The 26,220-nt window shown below is 51.9% G+C and overlaps 1 protein-coding gene across 1 annotated transcript in view; it reads right to left on the reverse strand.

Moving 5' to 3' along the window:
• LOC135174179 (zinc finger and SCAN domain-containing protein 2-like) overlaps positions 1 to 26,220 on the reverse strand; it is a 42,211-nt gene that overhangs the window by 5,811 nt on the left and 10,180 nt on the right. Inside the window, exon 3 of the mRNA XM_064141408.1 lies at positions 8,044 to 8,183. Coding sequence (XP_063997478.1) covers positions 8,044 to 8,183 — 140 coding nt within the window. The remainder of the gene's footprint in view (positions 1 to 8,043; positions 8,184 to 26,220) is intronic.

A 26,220-nucleotide genomic window follows, 5' to 3' on the forward strand; every position in this document is an offset into this window, starting at 1 on the left:
GGTGCTCAGAACCCAGTGTGTGGCTGTGAGGAGAGGAGGCAGCAGCAACCAGCTCAGCTCTGGGCACTTGTTTTGGCTTCTCTTTCCCTTCTTTTCAGGTGCCAAGGAGCTACCTGCTCCACAGCTCCTGAAGAGAGGAGGCGCTTGGGCTGCCTATGTGTCTGAGAGCAGTGATGTAGCAGAGGGAGAGGCTGCAGCAGAAACCACTTGACAACCAAAGAGAAGGTGGCATGTGGCTGTGAGGAGAGGAGGCAGCAGCTGCCTGCCCCTGACAGGGGAAAAAAACACCAAAAAGAAGCTGGAGAGGACAGGGCAGTACCAAAAGCTATGGGTACTGCTTGGGCAAAGGCTCGCAGAAAAACAGTGGGCACTGTATAGGGTTAACACTCCTGGGGGAGTGACCCTGAACCTGACCCTAGGGGTCTTGGCCCCTCCTCAGGGGTGGGCCACACTCCAGGTGATGGTTAGCCCACTCCCCCCACTTCCTGCGGTATAAAAGAGGAGCACTTCCTGCTCCTCACTCTTTTTTTGCTCTTTCTCTTGCTCGTTCCTCCTCTACCTGCGTTCATGATCACACACACACACTGATACTGCATACCAGCCACGAGGCAGAGACACCATCACACACTCGGGTTGTATCCATCCTTGTTTTGTATTTTGCTGTTTTCCCTTCCTTATCCTTTGTAAACTCCCCTACCTCCAATCCCTTTTTCTAAGTTATTGTTAAACTTTTCCTTTTTAACTTCCAAATCGAGTGAGATTGATTTATTGGGGTGTCCCTACCTTTTATCTCTCTCCCTGTCTTTTGGGGAAAGGAGGGGGAGGAGGGGAGGGCACTCTATAAACTCTATAAATTGTCATTGGGTCTACCAAATTTATAAGAGTCTCTGGGAACTTGCATTTGAACCCAAGACAATTTATTTGGCGTCTCAACGTGGGGCTAGGTAGAAAGAATTCCTTCAGAGAAGATTTGGAAGTTAAAAAAAAAAAATGGATATTCTGAAAGTCTTAATCATTCACGCTTTTGCATGGCTGTTGTGGGGCTGGCTGTTAAAGTTTATAAGTTCCCATGTCTTCTGGATTGTCATTGATATGCTCTGGGAATATTCTAAGCATTTGCCTGCCCGAGTCTATGCCTATTTCCTGAATTCTGTTAGTAATATCACTGTGTTTAGAAATGTTTCTGGAACATGGAATCAATCTGAGTATATGCATTGGAGCACAGAAGCTCCAGATATTTTGGGGGAGAAATGGTACTGGATAGCTGTTATTTCACTGTGTGTAAATTTGGGTTTGGGAATTAATAAGATAGCGGTGAACTGGGACACGTGGAAATATCAGGTGGGCGCCGCCATTAGGGTGCTTAGGGGGAGGGGTGGTCCTCACTGCCTGAGCTGCAGCTGCGGGGGTTGGGCGACAGGTCAGGCCGTTCCGGCCGCCCCCAGCGCAGGCACCGCCCCTAGCGCGGCTCCGCCCCGAACTCCGCCTCCGGTCCCGCCCAGGGCAGCCCCCCGGACCCTGCCCCCTCAGCCCAGCCCCCTTCACCTAGCGCCAATTACCACGCGGCCAGCAAGATCAAATCAAAACCCTCCCGCAGATACCGATCCAGGGCAAGGGACCTCTTCGGGAACCAGCACCCCCCAGCAACAGCAACCAGCTGGAAATGGACCTGATAATGGAGTGATCCTTATCAGCTCCACGCCCAGAAAGGAAATCAGGCACATAAGGCAGGAGTATGCAAGGGCAAACGGACAGTCCCTTTTAGCCTGGCTTTTGAAATGCTGGGATGCAGGAGCAGAAACTGTGGACCTAGATCACAGGGAGGCGAAGCAGCTGGGATCCTTGTCGAGGGATGGAGGTGTGGATAAGGAACTGGGAAGGCTCGATGGTACCCACTCACTTTGGGCCAGGCTTCTCATCGCCGTGAGGTACAGGTACCCGACTAAGGATGACATGATTTTCCATCCCCTTAGATGGACAGATATGGAACAGGGGATCTCATACCTGAGGCAAATGGCGGTTCAAGAGATAATTTATGGAGCCGACCAGATGCCCTCGGACCCTGATGATGTCCGCATGAAGCCAGCCCTCTTAAAGAAACTGACTCAGAGTGCCCCTTCTACATATGCCCCCACATTGGGAGCACTGCTGCTGGGCAGAGACCCCAACAACCTTCCCACAATCAGGGAGTTTGTGAATGACCTGAGACAGTTTGAAGACAGTTTGTCGAGGAAAACCTTAATTGCCACTGTAGAGACCCTCACCCAAGAAATGAACGAGCTAAAAGCCTCTTTCTCTGAAATGCAGAAGGCAGAGGATGACTGCTCTTCACCTTCAGAATGGGTGCAAGTCTCAGCTGTAAGGAACACACGCCGCCGTGCTCCTCCTCCTCCTCCCCGCAGGAGACCAGCCCAGAGCAGACAGGGTACACACAGGGGGTCACTCTGGAGAACACTGTGTGACCATGGGGAAAACATGGATAGATGGCATGGCCAGCCCACCTCAGCTCTATGGGCCAGGGTAAGGGAACTGCAGGGGACAAACACAGGGAATAACTCCTCCAGAAGAGGGGTTGCCCCAGTGTCCCGCAGGCAGCGCTCTCGCTCAAGGGGTGGTGAAGCCAGTAACTCAGGTCCATGTGCCTCATGCAGTCACACTGCTCAGAATTAGAGGTGCCCTGTCTCCAGCCAGGCGGAGGCCAGGGATAACAGAGTATATTGGGACGTGTTTGTGAAATGGCCTGGCACTTCTGAAGCCGAGAAGTACAGAGCGTTGGTAGACACCGGTGCCCAATGCACTCTGATCCCCTCCAGCCACAGGGGGACAGAAACTGTTACAATTGCAGGAGTCACAGGGGGGTCTCAGGAGTTGACTGTGCTGCAGGCTGAGATAAGCCTCACCGGGAATGTGTGGGAGAAGCACTCCATAGTAACTGGCCCTGATGCACCTTGCATCCTGGGGATTGACTTTCTCCGGGAAGGGTACTTTAAAGATCCGAAGGGGAACAAGTGGGCTTTTGGCATAGCAGCTGTAGAGACTGCAGACAAAGAGCAGCTGTCTATCATGCCTGGCTTGTCAGATGACCCTTCCGTGGTTGGTACCCACAAGGTGGAAGATGTCAAGTTACCTATTGCTTCTCGTGTAGTTCATCACAGGCAATACCGCACCAACAGAGACTCCCTGCTACCCATACAGCAGCTGATTCGCCGCCTGGAGCAGCAGCTTGTCATCAGCAAGAGCCACTCGCCCTTCAACAGCCCGATATGGCCAGTGCGAAAGGAGACGGGGGAGTGGAGACTCACGGTGGATTTCCGAGGCCTGAATGAAGTGACTCCTCCGATCAGCGTAGCCGTGCCTGACATGTTGGAGCTGCAGTATGAACTGTAAACAAAGGAGGCCAAATGGTATGCCACAATTGACATTGCTAATGCTTTCTTCTCCATCCCCATTGCAGAAGAATGTAGGCCACAGTTTGCCTTCACCTGGAGAGGAGTCCAGTACCACTGGAACAGACTGCCTCAAGGGTGGAAGCACAGCCGTACAATCTGCCATGGCATCATCCAGACTGCACTGGAAAAGGGTGGAGCTCCGGAACATCTGCAGTACATCGATGACATCATTGTATGGGGTGAGACAGCAGAGGAGGTCTTCGAGAAGGGTGAGAAGATCATTAATATCCTGTTGGATGCTGGTTTTGCCATTAAGAGAAGCAAAGTGAAAGGGCCTGCCAGAGAGATCCAGTTCTTGGGAGTTCGATGGCAGGATGGCCGACGCCACATCCCTATGGATGTGGTGAATAAAGTGGCCACTATGGTGGAACCCACTAACCGGAAGGAGACACAATCCTTCCTGGGGTTTGTGGGCTTTTGGAAGATGCACATTCCCGGGTACAGTCAAATTGTGAAACCCCTTTTTGACGTCACAAGAAAGAGGAATAACTTTGGGTGGGGACCTGAGCAGCAGGTGGCATTTGACCAGATCAAACGAGAGGTGGTCCATGCCATGGCCTTGGGACCAGTTCGAACCGGCCCAGAGATTAAGAACATTCTCTACACAGCAGCCAGTGAGAATGGTCCTAGCTGGAGCCTATGGCAGAAAGCTCCTGATGAGACAAGAGGCCGCCCACTCGGGTTCTGGAGCAAGGCGTACAAAGGCTCAGAGACCAAGTATACCCCCACAGAGAAAGAAATCCTAGCTGCCTATGAGGGAGTCAGAGCTGCCTCTGAGGTGATTGGGACGGAGTCACCACTCCTTTTAGCTCCAAGGCTTCCAGTCCTGACTTGGATGTTTAAAGGGAAGGGTTCGACTCCGCACCATGCCACAGATGCCACTTGGAGTAAGTGGATGGCTCTGATAACTCAGAGGGCTAGGAAGGGGACTCTCGAGCGTCCAGGCATTGTAGAGGTCATCACCAACTGGCCAGAGGGCACTGACTTTGGAAGGCCAGCAGAAGAGAAGGCAGTGACCCGTGCCGAGGAAGCCCCTCCATACAGTGACCTTCCTGAGGAGGAAAAGGCATATGCTCTCTTCACAGATGGATCCTGCCGCCTGGTAGGCAGCAAGCGAAGATGGAAGGCTGCTGTCTGGAACCCCACACGCAGGGTTGCAGAGGCAAGAGATGGAGAAGGCGAATCCAGCCAGTATGCTGAGGTGAAAGCCATCCAGCTGGCCCTGGACATTGCAGAACGAGAGCAGTGGCCAATGCTATACATCTACACCGACTCATGGATGGTAGCAAATGCCTTATGGGGGTGGCTGAAGGAGTGGAAGAGAAATGATTGGCAGAGAAAAGGGAAGCCTATTTGGGCTGCTGATCTCTGGCAAGACATTTCTGCACGCCTGGACAAACTGCCAGTTAAAATCCGACACATCAGTGCTCACATCCCAAAGAACAGAGCCACTGAAGAACAGCAGCATAACCACCAAGCTGACCAGGCTGCCCACATCTGCCAGATTGACCTGGACTGGAAGCACAAAGGTGAACTGTTCTTAGCTCGGTGGGCACATGACTCTTCTGGTCACCAAGGAAGAGATGCCACATACCAATGGGCCCGAGACAGGTCCGTGGACATATCCATGGAGGCCATAACTCAGGTTATCCATGAATGTGACATCTGTGCCACCATAAAGCAAGCTAAACGCATGAAGCCTTTGTGGTACGGGGGAAGGTGGTCAAAGTACAGGTATGGGGAGGCCTGGCAGATTGATTACATCACTCTGCCTCGGTCTCGTAGTGGCAAGCAGTATGTGTTAACCATGGTGGAGGGAAGCACGGGGTGGCTGGAAACCTACCCAGTACCTCATGGTACTGCCCGTAACACCATTCTGGGCCTGCAGAGCCACATCCTGTGGAGACACGGTACCCCAGAGAGAATTGAGTCAGACAATGGGACCCATTTCAAGAACCACCTTGTAAGCAACTGGGCAAAAGAGCATGGGATAGAATGGGTTTATCACATCCCATACTACCCACAAGCTGCAGGAAAGATTGAGCGACACAATGGTCTGCTGAAAACCACCCTGAAGGCTATGGGAGGTGGAACTCTCAGAAACTGGGAGAAGCACCTTGCAGAAGCCACTTGGCTGGTGAACAGCAGGGGATCAGTTAACAGAGCTGGTCCTGCTCAGTCTGCCCTACTGCCCACAGTTGAGGGAGATGGAGTTCCTGTAGTCTGTGAAAGGAATCTACTGGGAAAGACTGTGTGGGTTGCTCCTGCCTCTGGTGGGGGAAAACCTATCAAAGGGGTGGTATCTGCAGAGGGTCCTGGTCACACATACTGGGTGATGATGGAAACTGGTGTTATCCAGTGTGTCCCTCAGAGAAATCTCTCTTTAGCTGAAAAGGTTTTGAAATCTCAGAGTTGATTCCATGTGTTCCAGATACTTTCAGGTTATCTTGTATTATAGTTGTATAATAGCTGTATCATAGTTGTGCAATACTTGTATCATAGTTGTGCAATACTTGTATTATAGTTCATAAGGGGTTACAAGTTGTTTTTGTAGTTATACCCTCACCACTACACGGCGTCCAACAGAACCTACATCACAGCAGCAGCTATCCAGAGTCCTACAGCATCGCATCACACCACGGCGTCCAACCAGAACCCTGCATCTGATTCGTCACTGATGCCCTGCAGTGAGAGACTGTTCCTGATTTTCCCTCCAGAGGATGTCTACAGCCATCTCATCCACACCTGTTCCCCTGATGCCAGACACCAAGAGACTGTTCCTGATGTTTTCTTCGCAGAGGGAAAAGACTTTTCCTGAGTACCAACAAGAACTGTTCCTGCTTCACTGACTTTTCCTCCGTTCCTCCCCTGCTCACACCTCACCAACCTGCACCGGACCAGAGGAGCACATCGCCTTGAGACACAGCCGGGGACCAAGAAGGACTTTAAGAACTCTTAACCCATGGACAACTTTTTCCCATCTTTGGAGAAGAAGACTGTTCTTAGGAAGGTGGAAGTGGTCTAACCAAGGGGTGGAATGTATAGGGTTAACACTCCTGGGGGAGTGACCCTGAACCTGACCCTAGGGGTCTTGGCCCCTCCTCAGGGGTGGGCCACACTCCAGGTGATGGTTAGCCCACTCCCCCCACTTCCTGCGGTATAAAAGAGGAGCACTTCCTGCTCCTCACTCTTTTTTTGCTCTTTCTCTTGCTCGTTCCTCCTCTACCTGCGTTCATGATCACACACACACACTGATACTGCATACCAGCCACGAGGCAGAGACACCATCACACACTCGGGTTGTATCCATCCTTGTTTTGTATTTTGCTGTTTTCCCTTCCTTATCCTTTGTAAACTCCCCTACCTCCAATCCCTTTTTCTAAGTTATTGTTAAACTTTTCCTTTTTAACTTCCAAATCGAGTGAGATTGATTTATTGGGGTGTCCCTACCTTTTATCTCTCTCCCTGTCTTTTGGGGAAAGGAGGGGGAGGAGGGGAGGGCACTCTATAAACTCTATAAATTGTCATTGGGTCTACCAAATTTATAAGAGTCTCTGGGAACTTGCATTTGAACCCAAGACAGGCACCCAAACAGAGGCCCCACACAAGCAGGCAGATGTTCAGGCAGCTGGTAGCAGTGAGTGCTGGAGCCTGGCACTTGCTCTGGAGGATGGCAGGGACAAGAATTGTGTTAGGTGTGAGCAGATCAGAGACCTGATGGACATGATGGCTTGTTGGAGAATTCTTGTTAGCAGAGGACACAGAAATGATAAACATGTGCAACTGTGCGGAGAAACGGCCTTGGGACACTGCTAGCCCAGGAAATCAAACTGTAAACAAGTGAGCACCCCACACACAGCTGCAGTGGGCAGAGTGAGATAGCCAAGGGGGCTGGAGTAGATGGTCTGGAGGGCTGACCCTTAGAATGTTATGGTATGCTGACCTATTGATGCCTTACAAGTCACCCTGTACCCTCTGATTGTAACCAATCTTGGTGGAGCAGGCCTCTTGCTAGAGTGCATATAAGTCACTGTATCACAGAAATAAAGTGGATTATGACCATCTAACCATATTGGTGAACAAAGAGTCATTGTACCCATAGCGCTCCACCGACAATTGGCGCCTGAACAGTGAATCAGGCATTTGGGTAAGACCGAGGCAGGCCGGCAGCGGGTAGAAACGCGATCAGGAGGCCGGAGGGTTGGCCAAAAGAGAGGGGGCTGATCATCCTGCGGACATTTTTCGTATCGAAAAAACTATCATCATTCAGTGCCGCTGGACCGGGTGGTGTCGCCTCAGGATGGAGGTGGTTGCCGGACGTTCACGATGCGGGTGAACATCCCGAGTGTGCAGGTAAGGCTGACACGGAATTTGAAGCAGCACTGTGTCTGCTGCCGTGCATATTCTCATGAGAGAACTCTCGCCAGCATCGAGCCACTCCAAGAGCTGTTGGCCTGGGTGCATGCGCAGGGTCATATGAGTGAGCCTCCCATGAACTTTAAATCGAAAGCGTGGTGGGAGGTCGGAGATGTGCTTGGGACGCGGTTATTAACAATGGAAAAGACTCTAAGACAGCTTGACAGCTAGGTCCCACCTGGCGGGATGTGCTCTGTGTGTTACTAGACATGAAACCCGAAAGAAACACTGCAATCGTGGCTTCTCAGTCACTTCTGGCCGCACCGGTTGTTGCCGGCAGTTCCACCTCTGCCCCCGCTCCAAGCGCCCCGTCGCTGCCTGCAGTTGAGACAGAGAGCTCGGTAGGTCGTTTTTTCGGTCTTAGTCGTACTGTTCCAGTCAAGGGCATGGCCGGGAAGATTGCCAGCTCGGTGGCAGAGTTGAAAAAGAGTGTGCAGCACAATCCGGGTGGTCAGCCATGTTGTCCGCCCCACGCCCCACCTCCGCCCCCCCCCCCCTCACTGGGGCTGCGCCCAATAAACTGATCGTTGACACCCCTGAGCCTGACGGTGGTGCTGCAGCTGGAGGGGTGTGCTCTCACGGCTTGGTGTGCATTAGCAGCCACCAGCCACCCATGGCTACCGCTGATGATACCAAGTGGTCACTGGAACAAGTGGTTAAGATGTTAGAGAAATGGATGCCTGACCGTGCGAAACAACAGAACGGGCTGCTGCACCTGGTGACTCTGCCCGCCCTGCTGCCCCCTCCTCTGCTGGTGCCCCGCCCACTGGCCAAGCACCTCCGGGAAATCCAGGAGCCAGATGCTGAGATTTGGGAAAAAGCATCACAGCATAATCTGAAGTGGTCTGGTGTCATTAAAAACGCTATGTTCGAGGGAGAGTGGCACCCTGTGCAGTCCACAGCCTTCCCTGTGATAACCGGGGTGAATGGCAAGGCGCACTGGGATGCCTGGGAGTGGAAGCCCCTGGAGCGTGTGCAGAAGGCGGTTAAAGAATACAGGGTACGATCAGAACTCGCCAGGCAGATGTTAGACTGGTTGTTTTCCGCCGACCGCTGCATGCCTGTGGACTGCCGTAACTTGGCCAGTCTTATCCTGACACCTTCCCAGTTTCTCCTGTGGGAATGGGAGTGGTCTCCGCAGGCAACCAGGGAAGCCGCCCAGCACCAACAGACCAGGGATCCCCTGAACGGGATTACGCCCAACATTCTAACTGTTAAGGGCAGCTACCAATCTACAGAGGTACAGCTACATTTCCCGAAGGAGCTTCACAATCTGTCTGCCCAGTTGACATCCAAGCCTTTTATAGCGCTCCTGGCTTAACACTCAGTCCCTCCTATGCAGGAATCAGGCAGGGGATGAATGAGGAGTATTGCCACTTCATTGACCTGTTGTGGGCAGCTTTAACATCTGAAAGGGAGTTGGATGACAGCACCAAAGCAGGGCTGATGAAGAGCATGGCATTTGAAAACACTAATCCTAAGACCAGGGGTATTTTAGCCACGTTGCCCACAGGGGCATTGGTAGAAGACATGTTAGAATGGGTGGCTTGTGCCCAGGGACAAGAGCAGTACGCACTTGTGGCAGACGCCATGTATGCATCTAATCAAGCTACGGCAGGAGAGTTAGCCCAAGCGGTAGGACAGGCGGTCGAGACTGTGCCTGACAAAAAAGTCCTTCTTGTTTCAGCGAAACAGCGGGACACCTGCCCGACGCCCGCAGGCTGCTATCGCTGCAGCCAGGTGGGTCACACAACACAGTGCTGTTCGACCTCGGTGTGGTGCGACCATTACCAGTCTCCTGGCCATGCCACGGCAGTCTGCCGGTCGGGAAATTTCACGGTCAGTGCAAGCAGCTGCGCGCAGATGACAATAGCTGTAGCTCAGGATGAGGCAAATGGTACCTGGACACCCACTACCCAGCTGCCGGCGGGAGCCGTGGGGTTGATTTGGCAACAGCAGTAAGTGTCACCTTGCAGGATACACAAGTCACAAAACTTCCTACCACTGCTTCTTCACTATCTCCCTCTCCGAACAAGATTGCCAGCGATTTGCCTCTACAGCACCATCTGTGAACAAAGCCAAACCTGCGAGCTGCTATGAGTGCACAGCTTTGCCACAAGGAATGAAGACCTCACCAACTCTCTGCCAATTGTTCGTTGCCAGAGCATCGCAACCCTTACAAAAATTGGGCATGTACAATTGTCTGTCAGTATATGGACGACATTATTTTCTGTCATTCATGGCCGTTTGTGCCTGCAGACTTGCAAATGATTGAGACAGTCTGTGCAAGCAGTGGTCTGATTGTCACCCCAGGAAAGATACAGCAGCAGAACCCCTAGAATCATTTAGGTTGGGATATTACTGAGGCCACAATCAGACCTCGAAAGATCAACTTACACAGATAGCAGTTTAAAAAGTTTTTCAGGGCAGATTTCATACTAACGGCACGGATAGGAAATATGAGGGACGGGATGAAACAACGACATGGTGGCTGAGCTGAAACAGCTGGGGGCTGGGCAAGATGGGGAGCAGGGGACACCAGCAGCACTGGGGCTGGCCCTCCCCCTCCTCCTCCCCCACCCCACTCTCCACCTGCAGAGAGGCCCCCGGGGCCCTGTTCCCCCCCCCCCCCCCGCCTCCTCTGTCCATTATCTCTTTTCAGAAATTTTTTTCTCTCTCTCTGGAAGCAGCAGAGCCTTGGAATTGTTTTGAGCTGGAAAATTACTGAGGCTAGAGTCAGATCACAGGACATTGACTTACACACAGACTTGAACACAATGCAGATGTTAGAAAGCTTATGGAAAAGATAGTAAGAATAACCATGAAGACTTAGAACCATTTTTGCCCCTGTTACAGGCATGGACACACACAGGTGCATCTTTTTAGCCACCTGATAATGACAGTTTGCACTCAAAATGATAGCTAATAGTTCATAGATGAGTTATTCACCTGTCACCTTACTGACTAATTCCTTCTACGGACTAGGCAGCAACACCTTTTTGCACCCATTGCTCAGTGTCAAAAGAAAGAGAGGGAGATTGCTAGGCAATAGCAGAGATGCCAGTGCCACTGACAATGGGTGGAAATTCACACAGACACAGAAAGCACCAAAGAGGACAGACTAGCAGACTTATTGCTAGAACTCAGATGCATTGCCTCTCTCAGAAAGAGCATGGGCACTGAAATCCACATTACAAGTCACTAACCAGATTCTGGACTAGGAGCAGGGAATGATAGAGCTTGTAGGCTAACGCCAGTCAGCACCTCTTCCCCCCAATAAACTTGTTCAAACAAATAAAGGCAGGACTATTTTTGAAGGCCTTTTTTGATGGTACCATATTTTAAAGCCCAGGAGTTTACTGAAGCAGCTTCTACTTGCAATGGAATGAGCTTTGTGGCAATTCTGATTTTTTCTTTCTCTGAAGAATACCATGGGATTGTTATCTTCTGGAATTTTCTTTGCATTTTCTTAAATTTCCTTCAGCTGATAGATTTTTAGAGTAAGATAAGTTAAGGCTGAGGGTTTGTAATTTTGGGAATTTAGGATATAAGGATGTTACAGGATGTTTTTTCTTGGGTATATCTGGGCATCAATGAGAAAAAAAAAAAGAAAAGGGAGAAAATGGGTTAGAAGACAGTAGGATAGCAGAAGAAATTTTTCTTTTTTCAAGATTTTTGTAATCACATCATACAGACCAGGCCAGTGGATCTGTTAGCCTGGGCAATGAATATGTCTGCATTTGTTCCTGTACTTGCTTGTGTTTGATCATTTATCTTCACAGGCCTTGATGAAGACCAACCTGATTATGACCAACCTGTTTTTTCCTAAAGTGAGCAGAAGTCTTGCTCAGATGGCAGAACTGTGAAAGGACTTGAAAGAACCACTGACATGATGATTGTGTGTGTATGGATCATAAGGTTTGGACCACGGCTAACGAATTTGGGTATTTTCATGAGTTTTCAGTGATTGTGGTTTAATGGAATAGATTCAGTTTAGCTCCTTTTGTAAAGGCCAAAGCCCACTCAAATTGGCACAAGATGGCAATGTGACTTTTGTCTCTTGCAAGGGCCCTGCAAAAGACAAAAAACACTGCCCTAAATTCTAAAAGCAGATGAAGAACTGTGGGAAAAGGCCTAATAGAGTAGCCTGAAAGCAACATCTAGGGCATATCTTTGTACTGTATTTAGAGGTTAGTAGTTCTTAAGCACAATAGTCAGACACAGCTCATAGCTAAGGAGTGTGATGAGAACATAGAGATTTCTGAGAACTACAGAGTGAATTCAGAACTATGGGAGTCTGAGAAGAATACTTGACAGCTGAATGATCTGCAAGTCTGCAACGTTGACTGCCACACAGAGCCAGTGAAGACATGGCACACCTGCACTCTCCTGTGACTGTGATGTTCCTCTGGACTTTTGCGTTTCTGAGCGAATGACCTACTGTCGCTTGCAGAAATAGCTTTTGGGATTGTTAGCTAAGCTTGGGTTGTTAGCTTGCCAGACTAATGCTACTGATGAAAGCTCTAACAGGTTTATTCTCTTTCTGATGTTAGCACTGTTGATTTGTAGCTGCACCATTCACCCCTGCGTTGAACAGCCTATGTAAAGTTGAAAGATCAGCCCAGGTTGCTCAAAAGAGAGGGAATTGTTGGAGAATTCTTGTTAGCAGAGGACACAGAAATGATAAACATGAGCAACTGTGCGGAGAAACGGCCTTGGGACACTGCTAGCCCAGGAAATCAAACTGTAGACAAGTGAGCACCCCACACACAGCTGCAGTGGGCAGAGTGAGATAGCCAAGGGGGCTGGAGTAGGTGGTCTGGAGGGCTGACCCTTAGAATGTTATGGTATGCTGACCTATTGATGCCTTACAAGTCACCCTGTACCCTCTGATTGTAACCAACCTTGGTGGAGCAGGCCTCTTGCTAGAGTGCATATAAGTCACTGTATCATGGAAATAAAGTGGATTATGACCATCTAACCATATTGGTGACCAAAGAGTCATTGTACCCATAGCACTCCACCAACAGTGGCTGAACTAAAAGAAGAGGTGGAAAGACTCAGAACTACAAGAGACTGCAAAATGGAAATTGACTCTTTCCATAATCTAATCCTTACAAAACCTGAACTGGGGTCACCTCTTAGTGGAGCAGGGGGACTGATACCCTCCCATCAGCAAGCCTCTCACCCTCCATGTTGTAACCCACATGAACAGGGCCAATGGGAACAGGTCTCCACCTGACAGAGAGAACGCAAATGGAGCAAGTGAGCTACTTTAAGAAGCACTCTGCCTACAGTGCACTTGCAGAGTAGGTATGAGACTGCAGGAGGAACAGGTCAGCAGCAAGGAGGAAGACTCAGAAAGCCCAGAAACTGCACCAAAGGCAGGTTGCCTCAGGCCAGCCACCAAAAGCCATCCTGAAAGAAAACCTCCACAGGTCATGTTACAGGAGACTCCCTAACAAAGGGAGCAGGAGGCCCAATCTGCAGACCAAACCCACTTCATAGAGAGGTCTGCTGCCTCCTCGGTGCCCAGCTAAGGGACATTGGAGGTAAAACTCCCAACCTTTTGAGTCCTTCAGACTACTACCCACTTCTGGTCTTTCAAGTGGGTAGTGATGATGCAACAGGGAAAGGCTCATGATCAATTAAGAGACTTCAGGACCTTAGGGCAGCTGCTAAAGGGATTAGGAGCTCAAGTTGTGTTCTCCTCTCTCCCTCTAACATCAGCAATGCACAAGGGAACATTTAGGAAGAGCCAACAGCTCAATTCACAGGGCTAGTGTCATCAACAGGGGTTTGGATTCTACACCCATGGCTTGGTGTACAAGGCACCAGAGCTGCAAACAACTAATGGGATGCACTTGCCCCAGGGGGAGAAAAGGATCCTGGGGCAGGAATTGGCAGGGCTCCTGGATAGGGCTTTAAACCAGATTTGAAGGGGGAAGGGGTTAACAGTCTCCTGCTGCCTGGTGACAAACAGTGAGGCAGCTCACCAGAGGCAGAGGGATGGAGAGCTAATGAGGGTCCTCAACTTGCTGCCCTGAAGCAAGCCAGGGATGATGCACCAGGACAATCTGAGGAAATTAAGGGGACTTGGCACAAGAGGAGGCCAGAGCCAGCCCAGCTGAAGTGCCTCTATGCAAATGCACAGAGCTTGGGCAACAAACAGGATGAATTAAGGGCCACTGTGCTGCTGGGATGCCATGACATAGAGGCTGTTACTGAAACTTGGTGGCATGACTGCCATGACTGGAATGTAGGGATAGATGAGCACAAGCTCCTTAGGAAGGATAGGCAGGGAAGTAGACTTCTTTATCAGTGACCAGCTGGAATCAGTGGAGCTCCAGCTGGGGAAGGATGCTGAGCTGGTTGGGAGTGTATGGGTTAAAATTAAAGGGAAGACAGGGCAGGGTGATGTTACTGTAGGGGTCTGCTACAGGCCACCTGACCAGCAGAACCAAACAGATGAGGCCCTTCACAGGCCAACAGAAGCAGCTTCAAGGTCACAAGCCCTGGTCCTCATGGGGGCATTTTAACCACCCTGACATCTGCTGGACGGACAACACAGCAAGGCATCAGCAATCCAGGACATGCCTGGAGTGCACAGATCACAACTTCCTCCTCCAAATGGCAGAGGAACCAACAAGAAAAGCTGCTATGATGGACCTTGTTCTCACCAACAGGGAAGGGCTGGTGACCGTGGCAGGCTCAGGGACAGCCTTGGCTGCAGTGACCATGAAGCAGTGGAATTTCAGATCCTCAGGGCAACCAGGAGGAGGTGTTCTAATGTTGAGGAATGGCTAAGAGAGAATGGGCACGGAGAATATATGAAATTGGTGGGTCAGCAGAATGAAGAGATTGCAACAGGCTGATGTGACAAAGTGACCAAGGACATTGTCCTTGGGCAAAGTGGTAAACAAGGAGAAAAAGGATGTGTTTCCTGTTGTGAAGAAGGAACACAATACTTGTTTTGAAGGAAGGACCACACAAGTGCATCCCGTAGAGCTACAGATAAGCAATTGCTGACAGTGGAATACATTAGCTGCTTGCTATAAAAGAACGCTACTGCTCCAATAAAGTTGTCACCTGCTTATAATCCATATTGGATTGGCTGAGGTGTCCATTTCTTTCCTTCTCCCAACAGTGGCGCCCGAACAGGGACTCCTCATTCAAAGGGGTTAACCGAGAACTGGGAGAAGACAGGACCGGTGAATGGGCACCGGAGCGGCGACGCCGTGGCCGAGAGGGCGGTCGGGGACCCAGAGCGGCCCGGGGGTGAGAAACAGCTCACTCCGTCGCAGAGCAGGAGGCGTGATTAAGGCTGGCCAGCATGGATAAAGAGGTAGCGCTTTCTTCGCTCAGAAGCTTTTTAGAAAAGCGAAAAGTGAACTATAACCTAAGGTTATTGCCCGGCTTGTGTGCCTATGGTTGCACGAAGGGCTATTTTAAAACCGGGGACGCTTACTTTGACGAAGCCGAGTGGCGAGCATTCGGGAGTGATTTATGGGATGATGTTATCAGTGATAAGAGGGAGGCTAAGAAGCTCCAAGTGCCCTGGCGAGAGACGATAAATGCAATTAAGAGATACAAGGCAGAGAAGGATCTTGCCGCTGCCGTAACGCTGAAACTTGATAAGCCTCAGTGCCCGGAGGGCCGGCCAGAGGGAGTTTTTCAGCTGCTCGCTCCTGGCCCCCCTTCCGTGGGGCTACCGGTAACGGTTGCCCAAACCGCGGCTGAAGCCGGAGCTCTGTCTTCAGCCGCCACCTCACCACCGCCGTATTCATCAGAATCGCCGGCACAGAGTGAGGAGCCCTCCACCTTCCCCACTGCCCCGCCCCGCAATAATCCCTCCCTCACTGAAGCGACCACTCAGACCTCGCTGCAGGGGTCGGTCAGCGGCTCCGCTGCCCTGTCCCGCTGCGGCGATTCGGACAGCACCGCGTCTGATGGGAGCAGCAGTGATTTCAGTGAGAACAAGGAGGCAATGGAAGAAGTGTTTAAAAAACTGTTTAAAAAGCGGCGGCGTAAAGACAGAGTGTGGGCGGTACGCGCAGGAGAGGAGGAGGCTCGGGAAGAAGAAAGGACAGGAGAGGAGAAAGACTCAGGGACTTCTGTGCACGATCAGCTGCCCCCGCCGAAATGCCAGCCGTGGCATCTGATAGCGAGACAGGCTGCAGCCGCGGGCGATATGGAGGCTGCTAATGAGCTGCTCAAGGCGTGGCCAGTAGTGTATCAGCCACAGGCGAGGGGCCAGTTACGGGGGGAGCATGAAGCCTTTGACTGGAAGCTGCTAACGCAGCTCCGGGAGACGGTTAGGCAATCGGGGCTGCACGGTGAGCCCGCCTGACAAATGTTGCAGTATGTGTTCTCAGCGAGTGGGACATTAGTGCAGGAGGACATAAAGCAAGTAGTGTGAATGATTCTAACCCCTTCCCAGCAGATGCAGTTCACCACTCAGTGGGAGAGGTACTGTTAGATGGCAGCCACGATCCCTCGGGCACAAGGGGACCCCCTGGCAGGAATGACGGCTGAACAATTACTGGGCAAGGGCCGCTATGTAGGGGTACAGGCTCAGCTAGTCCTACCCCCAGCTGTGCTGCAGGAAGCTATGAGACTGGCACAAGTAGCATTGGGGGATGGGAAGGTAGAGACCCATTCTCCCTCTTACCTATCCGTCAAACAGAAGCCAGGTGAGCCCTATAGCAGTTTCCTGGACAGGCTGCATGAAGCCCTTGCACTATCGGGTCACCCTGAACATGTAACAGATACCCTTGGTAGGAAGTTAGCATTTGAGAACGCCCTGCCACGGGTTCGGGAGGTCCTGGTTACTCTGCCGCAAGACGCCTTGGTACAGGACATGTTAGAGCACGTCCAACGGCTGGAGAGCGTGGGGGGTCAGTCCGGTCCGGGAGCATACCAAGTGCAGGCTCAGGACCCAGCTACAGTGGGGGCAGGGAACGCCCTGGAGTGGGTGGTAGAGACGCAGGTTGGGAGAGTCCTGGCCGCGCTCGCACCCCTAGTGCAAGCGCCGAGGAGGTCGCCATGGCAACAAGAGCGCTGCTTTCGGTGCGGACAGCCGGGACATTACAAGGACCGCTGCCGAGCTCAGAGCGTCTTCTGTGACCACTGCCGAACTTCAAACCATGCTACCCTAGCATGCCGATCGCCGGGAAACGGGAGGTGGAGCGCGAACGGCCCCCGCGCACCGACACAAGTAGCGGCCCCAGTAACCTACAGCCAGCAACCAGGGGAAGCATCGGCTTGGACCTGGCAACGGCAGTAGACTGTACCCTAGTAGACACACGCCCGACCAGGATTGCCACCACGATAAACGGACCCCTGGTCATTAACGGATGTCAAGTCGGCGCATTGTTATTGGGACGATCTAGTTCTGCAATGAAAGGACTGAGCATTGTTCCTGGCGTCATCAATGCAGACTACACCGGCACTATTCAAATCATGCTGTACACCTTGTTCCCACCTATCCACATACCAGCGGGAAGCCGCATCACTCAGTTATTACCGTACCCTCATCTTACCGGTCACCTCCAACCCCTGACACAGACAGAACGGGCGGCTCAAGGATTTGGCTCTACAGGAACAGCTGCTATGCTGACAATGAACATGAGGCACCGACCAGAAGTCACAGTAACCCTTTCTAATGGAAGGGATGGACTGCAGCTTACCATGCTGATGGACACTGGTGCAGACATCACCATAGTGGCAAGCAGAAACTGGCCCAAGCACTGGCCTTCCACTGCAGGTGCAAAGGGGGTTGAAGGTGTTGGGGGCACAGCCAGTGTGCAACAATCAGTTGAACAGCTCACCTTGACGCTAGATAGCCGAAGTGCCCGCTTGCATATCACCATCATGCACCTGCCACATGGTGTCAACGGCCTCTTGGGCCGAGATGCTCTTTCTCAACTAGGGGTTCGACTAACTAATGAGACCCCTTTTTAGCAGTGGCCACTGTCGAGCGGTCTTTCCCCATACCTTTGACCTGGCTAACCAATGACCCAGTATGGGTGGAACAGTGGCCTCTTACAAAGGAGAGACTGCAACAAGCCCATCTATTGGTACAAGAACAACTTGCTGCTGGCCACTCGCAGCCATCGACAAGCCCCTGGAACATCCTGCCCGCCGAGCACACGTTGCTTGGTGCTGTCACCCAAGCAAAAAACAAAAAGGGGGAGACTAACAGACCACTGGCAGCTGCACCAACTCCAAAACCCCTGCTGAGTGCGCAGCCACCCTCTTGCAGGGGCTGAACGTTTTAATGCCTTGGGACCCTCAAGAGCTGCAACTATTGGGCTCCCAAAGGATAGGACATCAAAAAGAGGGGTGGAGTAAGACTTGCTTTGTATTTGGGGACAAGTTTAGGGGTATGAACGTTATGGTACATGTAGCCCAAATGCTGGGTGTACTGCCTAAAAGCCCTGAGAAAAATTTCCAATGGACAGACGTATCACCTGGGCCACCTTATGATGACTTCTTATCTCTTGGCGGATACTGTGGCACTAGTATTTGTAATGCACACAGTGGATTTCATGCCTATAATTGTAGTGCAGGAGCTTATGGGGCCACCAGTGTTCTCTTCAGTAATACTGAGGACATTAGGAAAAGTAACATACCCCTGCTATAGAACAACAAGACAGCCAAGGCCTTACCGCCCAACGTGTTTCTAATATGTGGCGACAGAGCATGGCAGGGGATACCGAGGAATGCCTATGGTGGGCCCTGCTATTTAGGGAGGCTTAGTCTCTTTGCCCCTCACCATCGGGATTGGCTGAACATAACCAAACTGTCAGGCCTGGTAAGGCGGGAGAAACGTTCAATATCCGCGCTAGGTCCAGACTGTAAGGATGATGTAGGGCTTTGGTCTTTCACCGCTAGGGTGTTTGCCTCCCTTTTCGCACCTGGGGTTGCTGCTGCCCGGGCATTGCGACAAATAGATAAGTTGGCATGTTGTTCAGTTAAACAAGCCAATGTGACGACCGACATTTTACAGCAGCTGCTAGTAGATCAGAATAGCCTTAGACACGCTTTGCTTCAAAACCGCGCCGCTATAGACTTCCTATTGCTTGCCCAGGGCCATGGGTGTGAAGATTTTGAAGGTATGTGTTGCTTTAATCTGTCAGATCATAGTGAGTCAATTCACAAAAAACTGACATGGTTGAAGGAACATACGCAGAAGATAAAGCAGGTGACGAGCCCCTTTGACGAATGGCTCCAGTCTCTTGTTGGTGGACTTTCACCATGGCTCCTCAGCCTTATTAAGGAAGTGCTTCGCTTGCTAGGAATAGTTCTCCTTGTACTCTTGATTATTAGGATAGCCTACTCATGCATCTTGCGTGGTGTGGAGAAAGCAACTCGGGCACCCATTCTGCTGGCCCAAAAACAAAACGGGGGAATTGTTGAGGAATGGCTAAGAGAGAATGGGCACGGAGAATATATGAAATTGGTGGGTCAGCAGAATGAAGAGATTGCAACAGGCTGATGTGACAAAGTGACCAAGGACATTGTCCTTGGGCAAAGTGGTAAACAAGGGGAAAAAGGATATGTTTCCTGTTGTGAAGAAGGAACACAATACTTGTTTTGAAGGAAAGGACCACACAAGTGCATCCCGTAGAGCTACAGATAAGCAATTGCTGACAGTGGAATACATTAGCTGCTTGCTATAAAAGAACACTACTGCTCCAATAAAGTTGTCACCTGCTTATAATCCATATTGGATTGGCTGCGGTGTCCATTTCTTTCCTTCTCCCAACATTCTAAGCTCACCACCCTAGACTGTAGGCGTGCAGACTTGGATTGCTTCAGGGATCTGCTAGACAAGGTATCATGGGACGAAGCCCTAGAGGGAAAAGGGGCCCAGGACAGCTGGTCAGTGTTCAAGGATCACCTCCTCTGTGCCCAGAAGCAATGGATGCCACCAAAGAGAAAAGCAAGGAAGAATGCCAGGAGGCTGCCTGCCTGAGCAAGGAGCTCCTGGACACACTGCCACACAAAAAGAAACTCTACAAGGAGTGGAAGAAAGGGCAGCTGGAATGGGGGGAATATAAGGAAGCTGCCCCAGCAGCCAGAGATCTGCTTAGGAAAGCCAAGGCACAGTTGGAATTGAATCCAGCCAGGGAAGTCAAAGGGAACACCAAGAATTTCTACAGGGATATTAATGGCAAAAAAGAAGCCCAGGGAAGGTTGGGCCTCTCAGAAAGGAAACAGGTGAAATGGTCATGAGTGACATGGAAAAGCCTGAGGTTCTCAACGACTTCTTTACCTCAGTCTTCACTGCAAAGGCCTCCAGCCACACTCTTGGAGCCATGGAAGATAATGGCAGAGACTGGAAGGAATTGCTGCCCATTGTAAGTGAAGATCAGGTTCATGATCACCTGGAGAACATGAAAGTGTTCAAGTCTGTGGGACCTGATGGGATACACCCACAGGTGCTGAGAGAGCTGGCAGATGAGGCTGCTAAACCCTTCTCTATTCTATTCCAAAAGGCCTGGCAGTCTGGTGCAGTGCCCACTGGCTGGAAAAGGGGAAACAGAACTCCCTTTTTCAAAAAGGATAGGAAAGAGGAGCCAGGGATCTCCAGGCCAGGCAGTCTCACCTCTGTGTCCAGTAAGATCATGGAGCAGATCCTCCTGGAGGCACTACTAAGACAGGAGAATAGTGAAGAGGTGATTGGCTACAATCAGCATGGCTGCACCAAGGGCAAATCCTGCCTGACAAATCTGGTGGCCTTCTATGAACAGGTCACAACATCCATAGATGAGGGGCGAGCAACTGATGGCATTGACCTGGCCCTGAGCAAGGACTTTGACACTGTCCCATATCACATCCTGGTCTCCAAGCTGGTGACACATGGGTTTGATGGGTAGACCACTGGATGGATAAAGAACTGGCTTGATGGCCACACCCAAAGAATGGCTGTCAATGGGTCCATGGCCAAGTGCAGAGCAATGACAAGTGGAGTCCCTCAGGGATCAGCCCTGGGACCAGTCTTGTTCAACATCTTTGTGGGTGCCATGGACAGAGGCATTGAGTGCACCCTCAGCAAGTTTGCTGACCACACCAAGCTGTGTGGAGCAGCAGACAAGCTGGAGGGAAGGGATCCATCCAGAGGGACCTGGACAGGCTGCAGAGGTGGGCACAAGCCAACCTCAGGAGGTTCATCAAAACCAAGTGCAGGGTCTTGCACCTGGGTCAAGGCAATCCCAAGCACAACTACAGGCTGGGCAGTGCCAGGCTGGAGAGCAGCCCTGAGGAGAGGGACTTGGGGGTTCTGGTGGATGAGAAGCTAAACAGGAGCCAGCAGTGTGCACTTGCAGCCCAGAAAGCCAACCACAGCCTGGGTTGCAGCAGCAGAAGTGTGGCCAACAGGACAAGGGAGGGGATTCTCCCCCTCTGTTCTGGTGAGACCCCACCTGGAGTATTGCATCCAGCTCTGGAGCCCCTATTACAAGAGGGATGTGGAGATGCTGAAGTGTGTCCAGAGCAGGGCCAGGAGGATGATCAGAGGGCTGCAGCAGCCCTGCTGTGAGCACAGACTGAAAGAGTTGGGGCTGTGCAGTCTGCAGAAGCGGAGGCTCCCAGGTGACCTTCTTGTGGCCTTCCAGGATCTGAAGGGGGCCTACAAAAATGCTGGAGAGGGACTTTTTAGGCTCTCAGGGAGTGACAGGACTGGGGGGAATGGAGCAAAGCTGGAGATGGGGAGAGTCAGAGTGGATGTGAGGAGGAAGTTGTTCAGCATGAGAGTGGCGAGAGCCTGGAATGGGTTGCCCAGGGAGGTGGTTGAGGCCCCATGGCTGGAGATGTTTAAGGCCAAGGTGGATGAGGCTCTGGCCAGCCTGATCTAGGGTAGGGTGTCCTTGCCCATGGCAGGGTGGTTGGAAATATATGATCCTTGTGGTCCCTTCCAACCCTGACTGATTCGATCATTAGCAGGGCACTGTGGCCTTGCTGCCTCCCCAAAGCTGCAGTCTTTATCCGATGAGCAAGGGCAGATCTGCTAACTCTGACCTTGTCAAGCCTGGAGGCCCAAGGCTGATGGAGAAAGGACACAGCCCTTGCCAGAGAGAAAGAGCTGAGAGGAGAGGACTGACCTGCAAAGGATGGCTCAGCTCTGCCCAGGGTTCTATGGCAGAGCAGAGCCTTGCTGGGGGCAGTTGCCAAGCACAGCAGCCAGGCAGGGCTGCTGAAGAGGGGACATCTTCAGTGCAGACTCAGCTCCTTGCCAGGCACACAACCCCCAGCAGACAGCAGCAGGGCAGGTGCACAAGTGAGGGACCTGCACAGAGCCTCTCCCAGGCCTTGGCTGCAGGCTCCTCCCACTGCCTGCAAATGCATTTGCTGTTGCTCCAGCCCCAGGTCTCCTCCCTAGCCCTGCTCACAGATCCCTCCCCAGCCACTCTGTGCTCTGCTCTGCCCTGCATGTATCTCCTGCCAGCAGGGCCCTCCCCAGGGCCACCTCTCTGCTGGCTTACTCCCCAAAAGAGGATCAGAGAAGCCCTGAGGACACAGAAAGGGATGTTCAGTTTTCTGCAGCTGCAGAAAGACGGAAGGGACTTGGTCACTTGCAAAATCTCATCAGCCCTCGCTGTGATGCTGGAGGAGTCTCTGTCTCCTGGGCACATCTGAACTGGAGCCCCAAGGGGGAGGAAGAGGATGACAAGGAGAAACACACAGAGAGGCTGAGAATGAGGAGGAAGATAAAGAGTACCAGAACAAGAACGATGAGGACAAGGAGAAGAATGAATCTGCAGTGCCCCTCTCTGTGCCACTTAATCAGCCAAATCAGTGTCCAAGTTCCAGCAGAGCTTCCCACCCAGTTCAAAGCCAGTGCAGCACCAGAGGCCCCACCTGGGTACCAATCATTTGTGTTCAAAGCTCTTCCAAAATACTTACAAACGTTAATAATGGCCTGAAAAAAACACCACAAAAATCCTTTCAAAACTCATCCAAACCCTTACAAAGTCATTCAAAGCTCCTAGAAACTCTTCAAACAGCTGATTCTGAAGAGCTGTCAGTGAGTCTCCAGGCTTAGTGATGTGTTTGACACTTCAAACATGCTTAAAGAGGTTTACAGCTGCCCTACAAATCATCAACATTGCTGCACAACTCCTAAGGGCCCCAGAACATCACTAAACTGCTTTCAAAACTCTTAGAAGTTCCTAAAGCTGCATTAAAACCTCTTCTAATGGTGCTGGAGAGATGTTCAGGAGTTCTGCCTTTTCCAAACGCTTCAAATAGGCCTGAGAAATCAACAAAATGTCTTAAAAAGCTCTCCAGAAGTCACTCAAATCACTTGGAAACTCTAAAAACTCACTCTCTAGAGATGTGGATGACTTTCTGGGCTTCTTTAAGCCTTCCACACCCTTCTAAGTGCTCCAGGAGGCTTAAAGCTGCCTTAAAAACCACCAACACCTGTTTAGAACTCTTAAGGACACAGCAAAACTCCTGAGGAGCTCTCTGGCCCTCAAATCTCTTCAAAACACCACCTAAAATAATCAGAATTTATTATGAGGTCATTAAAAGCTCTGCAAAACTCCTAAAAAAACTAATTTGGCAGAGATCTCAGTGAGTTTCTAAGCTTAAGAGCCCAACACCCTCCAAAAATGCTTAACAAGGCTAAAAACCACCTGAAGAATCCACAAAATCTATTAAAAAGCTGTTTCAAGCTCTTCAGAAGTCACTGAAATCTGTTCCCAACTGTTCACACTGATCTGAAAGAGATTTGGGGATGTTCCCAGGCCTCTTTCTCTCTTCAGTTCCCTTCACAGCAAGAAAGACTGGCGCTGGAATGGGCTGCCCGGGGAGGTGGTTGAGTCACCATCCCTGGAGGCCTTTCAAAGGAGGCTGCAGCAGGCACTTAGTGACAGGGTTTGGCTAATGAGAAGGCTCAGGTGAGAGGTTGGACTCGATGACCTCAGAGCTCTTTGCCAACCTGGTTCATTCTGTGGAAAACAGTTGAAAATGTTTTAAACTGCCTGAATATCACCAAAACGTCCTCAGAGCACTCATAAACACTGCAGAAGTTAATAAACTCTCCTCAGAGCTTTTCTTTTTTAGATAGTAGCTGAAGATGAGGCAGCAGTGCCCAGGTGCCCAGGAGAGCCAATGGCATCCTGGGCTGGCTCAGGAGCAGTGTGGGCAGCAGGACAAGGGAGGTTCTTCTGCCCCTGTGCTCAGCACTGCTCAGGCCACCCCTGGAGTGCTGTGTCCAGCTCTGGGCTCCTCCATTGCAGAGAGATGCTGAGATGCTGGAAGGTGTCCAGAGCAGGGCAGCAAGGCTGGGGAGGGGCCTGGAGCACAGCCCTGTGAGGAGAGGCTGAGGGAGCTGGGGGTGTGCAGCCTGCAGAAGAGGAGGCTCAGGGTAGACCTCATTGTTCTCTACAGCTACCTGAAGGGAGGTTGTAGCCAGGTGGGGTTGGGCCCTGCTGCCAGACAACCAGCAATAGAACAAGGGGACACAGTCTCAAGTTGTGCTAGGGCAGGTCCAGGCTAGATGTTAGGAGGAAGTTGCTGGCAGAGAGAGTGATTTGCATTGGAATGGGCTGCCCAGGGAGGTGGTGGAGTCACCGTCCCTGGAGGTGTTCAAGCAAAGCCTGGATGGGGCACTTAGTGCCATGGTCTGGTTGCTAGGACAGGGCTGGGTGCTAGGTTGGGCTGGAGGAGCTTGGAGCTCTCTTCCAACCTGCTTGGTTCTATTCTACAACTCATTTTGTAGAGACTGTCATCAGTTCCTGAGCTGTTTTAAGCCTTTCACACCCTTGACAAAGGCTTCAGGAGGCTTCAAAGTGCATTAAAACCATCAGCATCTCTTTCAACTCCTTAAAGGCACCCTAAAAAACATCCAAACCTCCTACAAGTTCCTAAAAGCACCCCAAGAGGCATTAAAACTCCTTTAACAGAGTGCTGGAGAAGTTTTCAGGAGGTTTTCTGTTCTCAGAACTCTTCAAATATGCCTGGAAAGTCACCAAAATGTCTTCAAACCTCCTCTAAACAGCTTCAAAAGTCAACAAATCCCTTCAGAGCTGGTCAAAAACTCAGGAGGGCTGCAGGGAGGGATCCTGGGGCTGGGATCAGGATCCCCTGGGGAGAAGGGTTTTGTCCTGGGATGGGGACCAGGGAGAGGTCTGGGGGGGGCTGCTGGGGGCATCTGTGGGTTTGGGGAGGCAGGACAGTCTGTGGGGTTGGGGGTTGTGGGGCTGGAGAAGCTCTGTGGGGATCTAGGGGCTGTGGGGTTTGGCTTCAGAGCTCCTGGGGTGCTGCTGGGGGTGTCTGTGGGGTCCAGCAGCACTCTGTAAGGCTATGGGATGGAGTCTGTGCAGTTATGGGGGGGCTGCAGGGTTATGGGGACGTCAGGGGGGTTCTGGTGGGGGCTGTGGGGTTGGGATTGGGATCCCTTGGGGCACCTGGGGGGAAACCTGTAGCTGGGATTGGAATCCACTGAGGCTGGGGCGGGGTCTGGGGGTCTATAGCATTTGGGCTTTGATGGGGCCTGGCTGACCCAGGCATGCTGGGCAGGGCAGGGCCACCTGGGCACTAGAGACCCCTGAGGTGTCTCCATCTGTGTGATGTGTCCCCAACAGGGACACCCACAGGCAGAGGCAACCAAGGGCAGGCAGAGGCAACCACTTGCCAAGTGTGGGCACCTCTGCCCAGCAAGGCCCTGCAGCCCCTGGGGCTGCAGCAGCAGGAGGTGCCCACTTGTGTCTCTCAGGCCTTCCTCCTGCCTGCTCTCAGCAGCTTCAGCTCCACTTTGCACACACAAAGCCCCTGGAGGCCAGCCTGGGGCTTGCTGCTGCTGCCTCTGCAGCCTGCAGAGCTCTGCCCCTGCCAGCCACAGCCTGCCCTGTCCTGCTGGGGCCCAGCCTGTGCCCAGCTGCCTGCCTTGGGCCTCTGCACCCTGCCACGATGGCAGCAGGGAGCTCCTGCACCTGCCAGCAGCTGCAGTGCTGACCCCAACCCCCACATCAGCCTCCCCAGGACTCCTGGCAGAGGGCTGGGGGTGCTCACCCTGGGCAGGATGGCAAAGGAGCAGCTCTGGGCAAAGGCAGCCTGAAAAGGGCCTGCAGAGACAGCTGGGACCAGAGCTGCCACCCCCATGGCCACCCCTCACCCAAAACCAACCAAGAGAACACCAATGGAGACATTTGGACATCCCAGGGGTCATTTGGGGATCCAAGGGGATCATTGTGGGGGCCCTGGGGAGAATTTTGAGATGCCAGGAGGGAAACTAAAGAGTCCCTTGAGGCCAGCAGGCAGCAGAGGGGCCAGGGCCAGGCACACAGCGCCAGGGCAGCCCCCGCAGCCCACCCGTGGGCTCCGCTCGCTCACACAGCAGCGG

This window comes from Pogoniulus pusillus, unplaced genomic scaffold (assembly GCF_015220805.1).
Source record: "Pogoniulus pusillus isolate bPogPus1 unplaced genomic scaffold, bPogPus1.pri scaffold_50_arrow_ctg1, whole genome shotgun sequence".
NCBI classification, from domain to species: Eukaryota; Metazoa; Chordata; class Aves; order Piciformes; family Lybiidae; genus Pogoniulus; species Pogoniulus pusillus.